Source organism: Anoplolepis gracilipes, unplaced genomic scaffold, assembly GCF_047496725.1.
Source record: "Anoplolepis gracilipes unplaced genomic scaffold, ASM4749672v1 Contig20, whole genome shotgun sequence".
NCBI classification, from domain to species: Eukaryota; Metazoa; Arthropoda; class Insecta; order Hymenoptera; family Formicidae; genus Anoplolepis; species Anoplolepis gracilipes.
Window position 1 is genome coordinate 214,011 of NW_027328668.1, and position 16,528 is coordinate 230,538.

Genomic DNA, 16,528 nt, shown 5'->3' on the forward strand with positions numbered 1-16,528 from the left:
CTGAGACCAGTGCTATGCGACGGCCGAAAGCAACTGCCGGTTATATAAACGACTCCTCTGAAGTAAAAGTCAGACCTGCTTCGAATACAGACTCCAAAGAAAATTGTTTATCTGCTACACGATTTAAAATTCTGCGAAACATCACCCAAAGAGGTCTAGTCTAGTCACAACAGAGACCTTAGATGACCGTTATGATCGCATCCTAATAATTAGTTGCGATCAACTTATGGAATCCTTGCCTCGGTCACCGACGAGATACTATTAAAGACCGTCAGTCTTACGGAATTTAGTGTGACAGGAAAAAATTACCGGCAATGAAAAGATTTTCCTGCTGTAGGTAAGAAAATCTTAAGAGAAGTAAGAGAATCCAGCTATCCTCTCATCAGTTTAAAGCCAGGGCAACATTTGAGATCTAGCATCGGACGTCGTCCGTATACGCAGCTCACTGTAACCCAATAGAACGGGCTAATTGTATCGTGAAGAAGTTGCTCAATACGTCGGAAGACATTAAGACAAATGTATCGCGGCTTTCCAATTTGTGGTGAACACTCCATAACTCAAAGCAATGAGATACTTACTCTCCTACCTAAACTACAGGCGAGAACTAACACGACCGCTTTCCGAAAATTGGAGACTACTGGTACCGGCCGCCAGTCCAGACATAAACTACTGGAGGAGGCATTCGAGATAGTGTGAATCAACCTGGTTTCCGATATAAGAAGTGCTTTCCAGCATTAGAAGCACTACAACCTGCATCGATTGAACTAGTGATTCCATATCAATGACCAGGTATAAAAATGAAATCGACCGTTGTCAGATAAGGCAAATGTGTTCAACGTCAAATTAAAGTACAGCGGCTCGATGGACGTGCGGAATATTATCTTACCCATTGTTGTGGCCCTTTGAGGTGACATAGACACGTCAACGTCCAGGATTTAAGTACTTGAAAAGGATCCCGACTCTATCAGGAAAAATCCTGCAGGATATCGAACCCCTCCCCCCTTCATCTAATATCATCCGATCTATGATGAGACCCATGAATCGAGATCTTGTACCCCGGGTACAAGCATTTAAGGACTCCACCGCTTACGCTAACGTCACCGAACGCATTGTCATTCTATACTATTGGTTGTACAATCTGCGATGCCATGTTCCCGGTCCCATAAGAAGAACCTAAATTAATAAGAAGTAAAGACAATTATGCAAAGGCGATCTGCACGATAAGCCAACAAAGAGCAATCGAGGAACTCTTCGAGAACTTTAGCTGCTCGGACGAATCGATAAAAAAACGGCCAGATAATTCGTCCGTTTCTGATGAACCTCAAGGAATCCTTGGTAAATCGTTCGCCCTGGTAAGCACGACGATCCGACGCTCAGTAACAATAATTTATTTTCCATCATGTACATAATAGAATAAAACAATTAATATAAATACAAAATTAAAACTCAATCATACAAAAAAAGACAACATTGAAAAGACATTAGATAATAGAAAATTCATAGCAATCCCATACATATATGTATAAAAAATCTTTCCGCGTTTATGTATAAAGCCAATTCTACAATAGACGCAAGTTGTATGTCGTATGTCGCAACGTAAGCGATGGTCCAATAAGGAAATTTCGTTTTCGAAAAAGAAATTTTTTCATTGGACTATCGCTTACGTTGTGACATACGACATGCGACTTGCGTCTATTGTAGAATGGGCTTAAAGCGTTTAAAAACACTCAACTATGGGATACAAATGTTTCGACCGTCTCGATAAATATTGATAAAGGTTTACAAAGATATAACACCAAAATAACAATAATATCACATATTAAACACAATATAAAGATTGTGATATCTCGTATATGGGGCAGACAAAGAGACAGCTAAAAACAAGAATTAAAGAGCATAAAAATAACAGAAACATCAAACAACAGAACTCGAAATTAACAGTCATATCGCAACATATATTAGAAAAAAAACACAATTTTGATCAGTATAATATAAAAATACTGGATCATGAATCGTATTATTATAAAATATAAAAGATTAATTGCAAAAACCATTTACATAAAATAACAAAAGAATAGTTTAAATATAATAGAAGAATGCGATTCATTTTACATCAGATGTATTTCTCAATATTAAATAGTCTAGCTTAAAACAATTTCTTAGTTGTCTTTTTGAAATATTACAAACATCCGTGGAGATCAACAATGTTTGTTGATATATAAAAAATGTCGAACATTGTTTCTTCCCCATTGTTTCCAGTAGTATTGTAAACACAAATGTATAATATCACCTAAAGTTCGTTAGCCAATCTTCGAGACAACATGAAATTTAATAAAAGAATTTGGTAAGCCTAAATCTCTCATTTACATAAAAAAATTCAATATATAAAAGACAATTTTAAACATAATCAACAGACAAACATCAAATTCCAAAAAAATTTACGCACTCCAAGATTGACTTAACGAAAAATAAAAGTCTACAATAATCGCACAACACTGGCGAACAATGTAACATTTCAGACATCACTTTAGCGTTTTTTTTTTAATGTAAATTTGACTAAGTATGTAATTTTTAAATTAATTTATTATTGGCTGTCAAAAGTAATTGTCAAAACGTCCTATATTATATTAAGTATTTGATTAAGTTATGATTTAAATGTAATAAATAAAAAAAAATACCCGTAGTAAGTTTGTAGAAGCTTACAGTTTAATTATTTAAATTTGTTTTAACAAAATGAGCTTATCAATAATTATTACATTTGTTATTATTTATACTTTTTATATTTTTTATAAGTTACTTTTAAAAGTTATGATACTGATTATTTTACTTGCATATAATAAGGAACATTGTAAAAATATATATGATATAACTTATGAAAAATATCAAGCATAGAATTAATGCTGATTGCGTGTAATTTCTTCATTTGTAACTACTATTTTTATTTTGTTTAATCAAATAATGTGGATATACGCAATTTTTAATACATATATATTGTTCTAAGGTTAAAGAGCGTAACTAAAATCGTTTGTATACCGAAGAAAATCGAACTTAATGTAATATATTTGCTTAATATAAAAGTTTTGCAGTTTATACATACGAAATAAAATAAGTCTGAACTAAAAATTCCATGAATATTAATGTACTTGTAGAAATGAGCTTAGAAACTTAGTACAAAAGATTTCAATGTGTAACCGATGCAGAAAATATTGTGCACCGAAATATTTTTTTACTAAGCTTCTAAGCTCAAAAGTTTACAATTATTCCTTTATGCAATTCCTATTGAGAACCTATCTTATTTTGTACATGTAAACTGCATTTTTATATTAAGCAAATATATTGTTATCGACTACTTCAACATCCTAATACCATAAAAGACTACTACGAAAACGCTTATAATATTAACATTTTATATATTATATTTGTATTGCAAGATATTTGATACACCCATTATATAATTTGATGATGGCGCGTGCGTAGCCGACTTGATGCGTGCACATCGCTACGTATTGGAGCTTGTTCTCGAAACATAATCGATTGTGAGATGACAATCCCTCTTCCGTCGGACACGATACTAATAAAGGCCCGGGTACATAAAAAACTTAAACCATAAGACTTAAGACGTAACATTCTCAACCATACGGAATTTCCAGCTCTACTTTCAAAATGGCTGCTTAAGATCTTGACCGTGATTAGTCGATTCGCTTACGTCTTAAATCTTACTGCTTAAGTTTTTTTATATGCCTGGGTCTTAAGACGTTTATTATAGTAGATCGTTAGGATTTAGTCTCGGGAAATCATTGCGCTGTATTGTTGTTTCTTGCTGTACTATACTTTTCAATTAATAAATCACCTATAATATAAAACTATTTATTAAATTCATCCTGACTTATCTACATCGAGGCCTTATACATATATCATCACGTTTTGATATATACGGAATTTATCCAAAATTATCTAATATTGGATAATTTCCCATCCAAGTAAACTCCTACAGTATACCATTATTTGTTGTATTGTTACTTACTGTACTATTACTTTAATATAAGGTATTAATTTACATACAATATATATTATATATTAGTTTTATGTAACATCTTTATTACATACTTATCTTTATTACATATATGTATACTTATCAATAAAAACCACCAATTTGTATATAGTATGAAATATATTTAATAATCTAGAATTTCTAAAAAAAAATAATTTTTTGACAATATTATATATATATACTATCACTTTGTTTATTTAATCAAAATTAATTCTTCATTCACTGTAAGAAGAAAACGTAAGTAAAAATATATAAAAAAAGAGACAAAGAAAATAAATGTAAAAGGAAAAAAAATGAAAAAAAAAGAAAAAGAAAAGGTCAAACATATATTATACAGAGTGATTCAGAACAATCCAGGTGTCCTTACAAAAACGTATTTCTGAGTAAATTCTGAGACGATTTTTCCATTATGTGAAAATTTTGTCCAAAGCTTACTTTTAAAATTATAGAAAAAAATAGTTACCGAATCACGGGACAAGTATAGAAGGTAGGCAGGGGCGGCGTAACTCGTCATCTAACACGAGTGATTACGCTTGTTGCGATAAAATACACGCGATGATATCCACGATTCCTCTCTTACACACACAAACTTTCTCTCTCTCTTTCTCATACACACATCGGATGGTGAGTTGAGATAATTAATTATACTTTTCTTCTGAGATAAGTTTCTTTTTTTTTACAACTCATTATTAAATAAATTATGTATATAATATTTGTAACAATTCATGTGTGTATGAAAATATTAAATTTAAGTTTGCGCGCGCACGACGCACGCAACGCACACGGACGCGGACGCACATACACGCACAGAGTTACTTTATGAATTGAAAAACAAATATTTTTGTTACTAAACCTAAATCATTCTCAATTAAGAATGTTAAAAATGAAACATGATGTTTAAAGCTTATTTTTCAATTATAAACTATGCAAACTCGTTTTTACTAAGGATCTTCTTCATAGTCTTTTCCAAGGAGGGTAATAATTCACAATAAGAATCCACACACTTAATGGCACACTTTTCAAACTCTTCACTATACCTATCGACTTCAATCTGTGATGGATTTGGTCCTATTTTGTCTTTTATATTGTCATTGCACTCCATTACACACCTTTGCAATCGATTCTGGAAAACATTTAAAAAATTAAATACACGCACACTTATTATATATAAGGTATCCTAACATAAGTAACTATCCTTTATTATATCCTAAAACAAGTAGACCATAAAAAAATATACATAAAATTAAATGATTTTAACTAAACTTTCTTATAAGTATATAGTCATTAAACACACAAATTATTAGTGTTAAAGAACGAAAAATGCACACAAATTATTGGTGTTAAAAAATGAAAAATGCATTTTTTACAGTAATAACATGTTTAAGAAGAAGCAAATAAAATGACACATCAATTACCAATGAAGGAATCAAAAGTTGATATTGTAAAAAGTTAGTAGCCAGATGCAAAATTTTCAGAAACTCATAATTTCTAAAATAATTCTATCAAATTATACATCACTGTATTCCTTTGGAATAATTTTATTGTATCAAAATATGACATTAATATTGTATCAAAATATGACATTAATATTATATCAAAATGTTACATTAATTTAAAAAAATATATCTCTCCATTCTCTTACGCAAATAACTTTGAGAGTCATTATGTACTCATATAATCATTATATACTCACAATAAAGTTTAGTTAAAATTAATTTTATGTATTTGTTATAGTTTAATTCAGCTTTAATTTAGCAGAACAACAAGAGGCTATTTATGCTGAAACATCCTGCGTGTGTGTGTGTGTGTATATATATATATATATATATATTACACAGCAAGCCATAGAGAGCCATAGCAAACCATGTGCTATAAAATCCTGACTTAAATGATCAAATTAACTTTAAAAGTAAGTTGAATTAAATAAGTTGAATTTTATTACCTGTACTCGTTCAAATTCTCCTTGAACATATTGTTGCGCCTTATTTAAAGAAGAACTGCAATTGTCCACACAGTTATGAACTTTTTGTATGCTATATGTTTCATTTTCGCAACATTGTGCAGCACATTTGTGCATATCTCTCTGTAATCAAATGTAATTTATGCTTACATGTCAAATATGCAAAATACAAACTATTGAAAACTAAGAATTATTAATTATTTATTGATTATTTTTCTCAATGTTAAGTAAACATAGAAAAAATATAGATGATCTTGTTTTCTATTTCGAAAAAAACATCTTATTATTGCATACTCGTAAATAAATAAAATATGAAAAAGATAATTAAAATTGCACATAATAATTGAAATTGTCACTGTCAAAAGAATAGATCCCCATATATTTCTTCTGCTTACAATTTGAGTATATCTTACAATTAGACTCATCAATTGTAAAATAAGGTAAGATTTTTTTTTAATTTTAAATAATATGTGTCTATATATATATATATATATATATATATATATATATATATATATATAGACACATGTGTGTGTATATGTAACCGACAATATTTGTTTAACAGAAAATATTATGTAAATGTAAAACAAATAATATAAATTAATAGCACTCACATTATTCAATTTGTATCTACATTTAAAATTAATGTAACAATTTATAATTAATTTGTTAATTTTTTAAAATTAATATAATAATTTATTATTATATAAAGTTAAATTGTAGATAATAAATTTATTATAAATATATATTCTAAAAAGATTTTTAGAGTTAAAGTTTTTATAACAATATTATAAATTTTGAATTTAAGAAAAAATATTCATTAAAGAAAAATATTTTGTCTACAGTACAACGTTTATAGACTTAAAACTAAAAGATATATATATATATATATATATATAGGAAATTTACATAAATATTTAAATATATGTATCTGTGCAACAAAATATATTCTGTAAATTATTAAAAATTAAACTAATATTCTGTATATTGCAAAGATTTATCTTTCATTTTAACTTTTATATAACATATTTTTTTTACTTTTCAGCAAAGCAAAAATTTCTCTTACTTTGGAATATATATATGAATATATATAATTTTTCATACATTCATATAATAAATTCATTGAAATATATAAATTATTTGATCATACACAGACACAAACACAAAAATATGAGTAACAATTATATGTATTGCAACTATATATATATATATATATATATATATATATATATATATATATATATATATATATATATATATATAAAATGGTACATATTCGATCAATATATAACATATTTCCTAACCTTAAAAAATATTTTTATTAGCTTATTATTTTTATACAATATTAAACAATAATTTTCATTTTAAATCATGCACATAAATAAAATTTCATTAAAATCAATAAAAAATTTGTATTTTGTATATTATTCTGTATACAATTTTTATATATATGTCTGTGTAAAATTAATAAATAATTTACGTATAAATAATAAATATAATATTTATGCTTTATTTTATAAACATATATATTTTGTGTGTTTTATATTATAAATATATGCTTTTTTTAACACCACGATTGGTATAAATACCTGCATTTTTCGTAAATAAGTCTTATCAATTTCTTCGACCATTTTCGTCATATGATCTTCTACTCTTTTTTTCTGTCCTTCCATTTTTGTTTATTATAAAATTATATGAGTAATGTGTATACAAAATGTGTGAAATGTATAAAATATGTGAACACGTGCGAAATAATATGACACAGAGTTACCAACTTTAAAGTAAGAATCGACAGGATAAAGTCACTAGATTATAAAGTACCGCCACCACAGATTCTATGTAATACTAGACTGCTAACTCCCTAGATTTTGCTTATATAAAAAGTGTCTTCGAATTTTATGTACTAAGGGCGCGTTCGGGGAGATACTATTAGCGCTAACAGTCGTTCTGTTTTTGTTACTCATTAAAAGTTGAACAAAGATAGAACGATGCTGTTAGCGCTAATAGCGTCTCCCCGAACGCGCCCTAAAGTGACCCTTTCTGACATGTGCCAACGCCATTATGATCAGTACATGTACTTCTAACCAACCTGCTTTCGGTCTTTAATTCTTGTCAGAACACATGTCGTGTTAGTAAAAAAAGTAAGAAATATAAATATTAAATTATGGGATACAAATGTGCAGTTATTTTATATCTTTTATATAAGCTTGTCTATCATACTTAGTATGTATATACCAAAGAGTAAAAAGAAACAGGAAGGAGCATATAGCTCGAGCTAAACGGACGGAAATGCCTATATATACCAGCATAAAAGTGAACATTCAAAATGGCTGCTTATGGGCGCCAAAATTGAATGGTTTTTCGGAGATGCTGGAAGAACGAAGTTTTAAATATAAATATGGAATATACTTTATATTTTTAATAAAATCAACTCAATAAGATTAAATTGAAATATATAATTTTAATATGCAACAAATAAAATAATATATATTAATAATATTGAAATTTTAACACATTGTTTACTGTCCTTTAAATAGTATATCTAAATAAAACATTTAAATTCTTGTTATTATATTGATAACAATTATTAATCGATGAAATGTTATCCCATAATTTCGCGCTCTGTTGTTATGCACAGGCCTGACAATGCACCATAATTTTATTTCACTATTTTTTTTAGAATTAATAATTGTGCAAAATAATACGCGCATGCGTGTCTCTCTGAGAACAGCAGCAGACGATGCTAATAAGTGTCAAAAAAGTAGACACTCAAGATGCCGGCTTCCGTCAGCGATTTGGCTAGCCCCCACCACCGATACATTCCCTCCTGTTTCTTTTTACTCTTTGGTATATACATGCGTGCAACACGCGCCTTCACAGCGCATACGCAGAAAGGGATGCCATACATACTTGTTTGTACATAAAATTAGAGCTGCCTTATACATAAGGAGTTAGCAGTTTAGTATTATATAGAAGTCTGTGCTTCATACCAACAACGCTGTCATATTATTAGTTGGATTTTTCGCGCATGCGCACTGCAACTCAGGACCCTGATTTTCGTCTACTGTCGTAACTGATTAAACTGTGACATTACGGTTTAAAATTAAAAACTTTCAAAAAAAGTCAATGTAAAAATTTATTTTTGGCTAAATGATATCAAGGGAAACTGAGCAAGTGCAGGAAGTACAAAGAAAAAAGATAGTAATAGATATTATACCCTCTCTCTCGTTTTCAAACAAAAGCTTTTAGGACCGATTTCACCAACGTCAATTAACTTTAATCTTAGGTTAAACTATATTTTTGTATCTTTCAGATAAGTTCAAGAAAAAAAGATGAACATATAATTTGACCCGAGGTTAAAGTTAATTGACGTTGGTGAAATCGGTCTTTAGATAGCTATTAACGTCCATTCCAGTATTATAGTTCAGTGGTCATAATCCTATAATCCTCTAGTCATAATTGGTTACATACCTATCAAGTCCGCGCATATGCAATTTATCTTTCTCTACGCTAATATTAAAGATATCGACAGAGAATTGAGCTACTGTATATACTGTAGCTTCACATTGCCATCGCGTGGAGTCTCCAATATCAATTCGAACTTTGTCCATCACTGTTGATGTTGACCTTGATAATATATTATCGGTGTTGATATTTGTTAGTTTCGTTATCTTCTCTCTTGCTTACACATTTAAAGAACAATGTTGTGGAACGATGTCGTATATGTGTCGTTACTTTTACTCTCTATAGCGTTCGGATATTTTTATCGTACAATAAAAGGATCTCGTACAAAACAATGGATCGCGACCATTCTTGGCTTTACCTTAGTGATCTGTGTTTCAGGATCATCGGTCGTACATCCAATCCTTACTGTTCTCATCAACGCCATTATCATAACCAACTTATCATGGAAGTACGAATATATTTTTAAAGTTAATCTTTAAAATTGTTCGATTGCTAAATTTAAGAGTATTGTTCACTGATTCCACTGAAATTTTACGTAAGTATGTATATTTCGAAAAGCAACGAATCTATATACAGTCGGACTTCTTATCCTACGACCCTCTTATGCTACGAAACCTCTTATCCTACGACAAAAAATCCTCTCATGCTACGACCGCGAAAGGGGAATTATACCCCCACTCTCAAATTTTTGTCGTAGGATCAGAGGTTTAAGGGGAAGATTCCGGACCGAAAATGTCGTAGGATAAGAGGTCCGACTGTATATAACATGTGTGAAGTTAGCCTAGCACTTTTTGAACTTTGTATTTTTCTCAATTGTGTTGCATTTATGCCATAAAGAAAAAATTTATAACTCAAACAGCCGAAAAAATAATAAAAAACAACTTTTCACTAGCTCCGCACTTTTTCACAATTGAGTTCAATTCTTTTTTCCTAAATTGGCACTACTTGTGCCACGTTGTGCCGTTGGAAAAACTTCAATATCTCTTTGTTACGGTAAAAAAATTTACAAAAATAAAAAAACAAAATTACATTGTAACGTAACTATACAATTTTTGCAAGTTGTGATTTTTTTTACTACATTTACAGTATACAGTACATTATACAGTAAAAGCAAATGATAAAAGTCTTGATAATCTTAATAATTGATAAAAATTTAAGAAAAAGGGATGAAATGAATTAAAAATTTGACATTTTCAAATTTTCCTTGATTGTGCCGGATTGTGCAAGATAGCACAATAACTTTTACAAATGATAAAATTTTATCAGATCGCAGATTTTGCAGCACAGACAAAGTTAGGAATCAGATGTTGAATTTTTAGAATAAATAAAATTTCGAAAAGTAAAGTATATATTTAACTTAAGGAAGTCCTAAAGTTGTTCTGTTACCAAAATCTTACCTAACGTAAGAATACATTGCTTATTAAAAGTTTTGCAATTTATATGTACAAAATAAGACAGATTCTTACTAGGAATTGCATGAAAAAATATTTATAAATTTTTAAAAATGAGCTTAGAGAAGCCTAGTAAAAAACATTTCGCTGCACAACATTTTCTGCAACATTTTTCAAAAATTCACAAATATTCCTTCATGCAATTCCTAGCAGGAACCTATCTTATTTTCTGTGTATAAATTGCAAAACTTTTATATTAAGTAAATATATTTTGTCATGTTAAGTTAGATTTTAGTCAATAATATAGAACAACTTTAGAATCCCCTTAAGGGGTAATAGGCAGTCATAAATTTTGAAAAATCAATTTTTTCGAAAAATTTTTATCTAAAAGTACAGCTGGAGCTGAGGACTCACTTTATGGGCCTGGTGTAGATGACTCTATGTAAGTTGAAAAAAATTTTATTTTAATTTTATTTGCCTTTGAAACTTTAAACGCGTTTTTCTCAGAATTGCATTTTTTAAGTCGGCGAGCACGATATCTCAAAAACTATTGCACCGATCTTAACGAAATTTTGCATACTTATTTTATATAAATATAAAAAGCTAGTGCTTGAACGAAGGATTTTATTTTTCAATAACTACATCTTATTTTACAAGTAAAAAATGGTCGGTTTTTTTTAGCGAAAATCATAACTTTGATTTTAAATTGCCGCCATTTTGTAAAAATTCCATATTTTTCAAAATCCTTCGACCAAGCACTAGCTTTTTATATCTAAAATAAATATGCAAAATTTCGTTAAGATCGGTGCAATAGTTTTTGAGATATCGTGCTCACAGACTTAAAAGCAGTTCTGAGAAAAAGGCGTCTAAAGTTTCAAATGCAAGTAAAATTAAAATAAAATTTTTTTTCAACTTACATAGAGTCATCTATTCCAGGCCCATAAAGTGAGTCCTCAGCTCCAGCTGTACTTTTAGATAAAAATTTTTCGATTTTTCAAAATTTATGACTGGCCTTGCTATTGCTGTGTATGACTTGGTACAAGATATCATATCTCTTGTATATTATAAAATTATGAAATAATGTTAAATAAAGAAAAATTTTCTTTGTATAACCCCTTAAGTCTCAAGATCTATTTATGAATTTAAAAAACTCAAGATGATATTGCTATCTCAATAAAAAAGCAAGATAGTGAGCAAAAAATTGGTTACTATATTCTGTACATTATCTTAATATGATGCAATGTTTATTTAAAACATTTTTACATAAGAGTTTATGAATAATTTAAAATGGTCAATATAATTCTCTGTATACAGGGTGTCCCATAAAGATTGAATCAACATTCGTGAGCAGGTAGAGCGCATTAAACTGAACAGAAAAGTCTTATACCATTTTGTGATTTTCGAGAAATTATTAAAATATTAATTAAAAACGCTTAGCAAACAATATTATACATATCTACAAGATGTCCGGTAATAATCGCCCCAACTCTCTAGGGCAGATAGATGTATCCTAAATTTTATTTTTAGTGCAAATAATAAACTTTTTTATGGAAACAAGTTATTCATCAGTCTAATGACTTATTAAAGTTTGAAATTTGTTTATTCAGAGTCATTTTTATTTGCAATGAATCAGTTAAAATTTAATGCTTAATTACATATATGACAATTATAGATGATGAGGAATCTTAAGATACATATTTAAGTAAAACATTTCAAAATCGGTGAGTACAATACTCAAAATCGAACAATTAATACATGTAACTTACAGTTAAGCACAGTAATAATCTGGAATAAAGAAAAAAACATGGCCAATATATTTTCATAAAGAAACATTTACATTTTCATTTACAAATATATTTTTGAGGAAAGATTGATAATCTTTATATTCTAAAATCTAACAGAATAATACACGAAAAAAAATTATCCAGATTTTGTCGAATCCAAAATAAATATTCATTAAGATAAATCTTGATTTTACAGAAAATGCCATTTAGTCAGCTTCTATTTCTCCTTTTTCTACTTACTGGTGATCTTTCGATTGGGTGATTATTTTGGATTACCGAGTCCGCCAACTCACACGAATCTCGTTGTAATGATACTTACGTTAAAGTTACCTGGATTAGCGTTCGAAATCAATTCAGCGGCTACAGCGCCAAGCGATGATATTCAAGGAGCAAATTCAGATGCATTCAAGAAAATTGGTTTTATGGATGTGATACACTATAGTTTTAGTTATATGGGTGTTTTAACAGGTAAGAGCTAACAAAAATAAATATAGATGAACTCTATACTTGTTTGGAAACGTTTTAAATAATAATATAAATTACATTAAAAATTTTTATAGGTCCATACTATCGTTACAGGACATATTGGGATTCTCTACATAGATCATTTTCAGATTACGTTGATCCGTGGCCACTCACTTATTACAAACTGAAACAGATTGTAGCGTTTGCCGCGCTGTTTTTAATAATGAATCGTCTGTTTCCCAGCGACGTAATATTCATTACGTTCATTATATTTATATTTACATTAGAATATAAAGAGTTAAAAAATATAACTTCATAATAGTTGAAAATTAAATCTAAGTTTCAGTGTAAAAAATAACATACATATTCTTATTTATCTTTTTTTTATATAAGAATTGTTTCATTATTTGATTAGAAAATATAAAGAAGAGAACAAACAGGATATAATAACAGATTTTTTGGCTTGAAAATAATTTTGAGTTTTACTATACCAAAAAAAACAAAATCTACTAATATTTTGTGTAAAAAAAATAAATCTTCTAATATTTCTTTTAATAATATTGAAAAAATTCTTATTTCCAATCAGATATATTTTCAAATAGATATATAATTTTATCTGTAGTGTGTCTCAAACAAAATAATTTTGTTTTATCAAAATCAAAAACTTTAAGTTATATTTTATCTTTGCAAAACTCGTCAAATGCACTCTTCTTTATTTTTCTTTCTTACGAATTACGCTAGTTCGATATAATAATTGTAAGAAGTTTAACGGTGTTTCTCTTTTAATTTCAGTATACGCAAACAGTAGAATTTGCAGAACTCAGTTTCCTCTACAAATTTTTTTATATGTATCCCACATTTGCCTGTTTTCGATTGAGAATGTATATTGGTATGGTTCTGGCCGAATGCGTCTGCCAAATGTCAGGACTAGGGGCTTACCCAGTGTGCTGTCAATCTGCAGCTGGTCTGGGTCCACGCGATTACAAAACAGTTGAAAAGTTGTAAGATAATTCTTTTTACATACATATATATCTCTTTCTTTCTCTCTCTCTCTCTCTTTTCTTCTGCTTGTCTCTTTTCTCTTTTTCTTCACATACTAAAAATCTCATTTCCAAGATATTTAAGGAATTTGGCCTTTTATTAGCTAATTTAATTGGCTTTATTTATATGCAGTCTAAGTTCTATTAAGTCGAAACTTGTATAAATACGTAATTATATTTTACGTAATTATACGCATTTTAAGAATTGAGAATAAAACTGTATACTATATTTACTAGGTGATCATGTATAACCCAAAATATTAAAAAAATAATAGTATATATTTATTCAGCTTCACTTTAAGTATTTATCAAAACAGAAAATATCTATTATAACAATACCAAATAATTAAATCTAATCAATAAAGTCATTTTGACTATAAAAGATAATTTTCTACTAACTTGTTATTATATTGTTAATAAGATATTATAGTCTAAATTATCATTGGCAATCTCTACAATATTGTGTCTTTTTACATCTTACAGAATACAAAGATTGACTTAAGGAAATATAATAGATTTAAAAATAATTCATTAGGTCGTTTGATGATAAAAGAGCGAAAATGGAGATGCAGGATTTCGAAACGGTGCATAACATGAACGTATGGGAAGTTGAGTCTTCTCCACTTGTTAGACATACAATGAAAATATGGAATACGTGCATACAATATTGGATGGCTGTGTGCATTTATAAAAGATTCCCCTATAAAAATTTAAGAACTGTCGTTACATTGACTCTGTCTGCTCTGTGGCACGGTTACGCTGCAGGCTATTATTTTTGCATCTGCCAAGTCCCCCTCTATCTAGCTTTTGAAGATATCTGCATTAAATTTTACAATCAACATGAAGAAGACACAACTGTAAGTTATATATATATATATATATATATATATATATATATATATATATATATATATATTATAAATACAATAATATATAGAAATGTAAATTTTATTTTATTATCACATATATAGATATACAAAATGGGGAAAAAAAATAACGAAATGTTCTGAGAGAGAGATATTTTAAAAACCATGAATTTCAGGTCAAAATATTTAATATAAAAAAGTTGTAAAGTTTTAACAACATATTACATGGCAATTATATATGATTTAGCATTGTCAAGATCGTGTAAAATTATCATATAATACGATGCTTAAAAGAACCTTACAACTTCTTTATTATTGATGATTTATTTTTAAAATTCTACAGTGTTTTCGCAAATATCAATGCTTTTTTCCTTTTTCCTCATTCTATATGTATTATATGTATAGTTTGTTGTTAGATCATAATACAATGACATTATACATACATACTATATATTATGTGTAAAAAACATTGTTTTAAAAAATCCTTTTTACTATTTATTTAAAACATTTGTTGATACAAAGTGATAAATAAAATAATATAAAAGATATAAAATAATTATATTAAAAAGATAACTTTGTATCGTAAATGTTACAAATAATAATTAGTAAAAGGATTTTTTTTAAGCAATATTTTTTATATAAGTCATTGCAATGCTATAATTTTTTGTAATAATTTTTTGCAATGCAACATTTCTTAAACCTTACAAATTAAATTTATGAATATATTTCTAAGTAATAAAACACATACAACTTTTTTACATTTTTAATATTACAAAATTAATATACATATTTATGTTGTTCTCATAAAAATACAGGCTAGAAAAGCTTGGGGATTCTTCCTTTGGTGGACAAAACTCACGTGCATGGCATATCTTGGCGTGCCCTTCCAATTGCTGCGCTTCCAAGAAATAATACACTTTTACAAGAATCTGTATTTCTCCGGACATATCTTAGGACTTGTACTTTATCTGCTCGCACGATTTTTGAAGCCTTATCTTCTTAAACGACAACAAACAGAAGAGTATAAAAACAAATAAATTTTGTCGTTCTTTTATTTTAAAGGTACATTTATTTTAAGACGAAGATTTCTATACTAGTGCAAAATAAAATACAGAATATCTTGAGATTTAGACATCCTTTATTTTTTTTAATGTCAAATATATTAATGCAATCTTTTATAACATTAAGCCTGGTGTAGTTTTTGAATACTAATTTTTCCATAGACATTACCTTTTTTGTACAATCTCCTCTTACATTCATAAACAATTTTATAAAATTAAATATGTATTTTTTTGTAAAACACAACACTTGAATTGGACATTAAGCTTCTCCCTGACTGCAATTATATTAAATTATAATATCCGAAGCGAAAAATCGTACAAAATTTTTTCTTAAAATAAATTAGTATTCTGTAGTAGATTAATAAAATGTACCAAAAATATACTTTTTTATAATTCTGTATGATATTTCGACATATTTTACAAAAAAAAAGATTACGTAGTTTCT

The 16,528-nt window shown here is 28.4% G+C and overlaps 2 protein-coding genes across 2 annotated transcripts; one reads left to right on the forward strand and one right to left on the reverse strand.

The window, feature by feature from the left end:
- Positions 1 to 4,364: 4,364 nt before the first annotated feature.
- On the reverse strand, positions 4,365 to 7,813 carry LOC140675659 (protein FAM136A-like). Its single transcript, XM_072910266.1, has 3 exons — positions 7,601 to 7,813; positions 5,994 to 6,134; positions 4,365 to 5,174 (listed from the first exon to the last, which is right to left on the reverse strand). Exons 1-3 carry the CDS (start codon positions 7,682 to 7,684, stop codon positions 4,974 to 4,976), a joined length of 426 nt encoding a protein of 141 aa, XP_072766367.1. The 5' UTR covers positions 7,685 to 7,813; the 3' UTR covers positions 4,365 to 4,973.
- Positions 7,814 to 9,640: 1,827 nt separating this feature from the next.
- LOC140675665 (lysophospholipid acyltransferase 7-like) lies at positions 9,641 to 16,148 on the forward strand. The gene is made up of 6 exons (XM_072910275.1): positions 9,641 to 9,924; positions 12,848 to 13,119; positions 13,212 to 13,363; positions 13,909 to 14,117; positions 14,692 to 15,013; positions 15,838 to 16,148. The coding sequence occupies exons 1-6, from the start codon at positions 9,713 to 9,715 to the stop codon at positions 16,057 to 16,059; spliced, it is 1,389 nt and encodes a 462-aa protein (XP_072766376.1). The 5' UTR covers positions 9,641 to 9,712; the 3' UTR covers positions 16,060 to 16,148.
- The last annotated feature ends 380 nt before the right edge of the window (positions 16,149 to 16,528 follow it).

What these genes read in the sequence shown, in the direction of transcription:
- LOC140675665 (XM_072910275.1), top strand. Translation starts at nt 9,713, where the DNA reads ATGTTGTGGAACGATGTCGTATATGTGTCGTTACTTTTACTCTCTATA. An exon ending in ATCGTCTGTTTCCCAGCGAC is followed by an intron (nt 13,364 to 13,908) that starts GTAATATTCATT and finishes TTTTAATTTCAG; the next exon opens with TATACGCAAACAGTAGAATT. An exon ending in TACAAAACAGTTGAAAAGTT is followed by an intron (nt 14,118 to 14,691) that starts GTAAGATAATTC and finishes ATAATTCATTAG; the next exon opens with GTCGTTTGATGATAAAAGAG.
- LOC140675659 (XM_072910266.1), bottom strand. Translation starts at nt 7,684, where the DNA reads ATGGAAGGACAGAAAAAAAGAGTAGAAGATCATATGACGAAAATGGTC. An exon ending in CTTATTTACGAAAAATGCAG is followed by an intron (nt 6,135 to 7,600) that starts GTATTTATACCA and finishes ATTTGATTACAG; the next exon opens with AGAGATATGCACAAATGTGC. An exon ending in GAGAATTTGAACGAGTACAG is followed by an intron (nt 5,175 to 5,993) that starts GTAATAAAATTC and finishes AATGTTTTCCAG; the next exon opens with AATCGATTGCAAAGGTGTGT.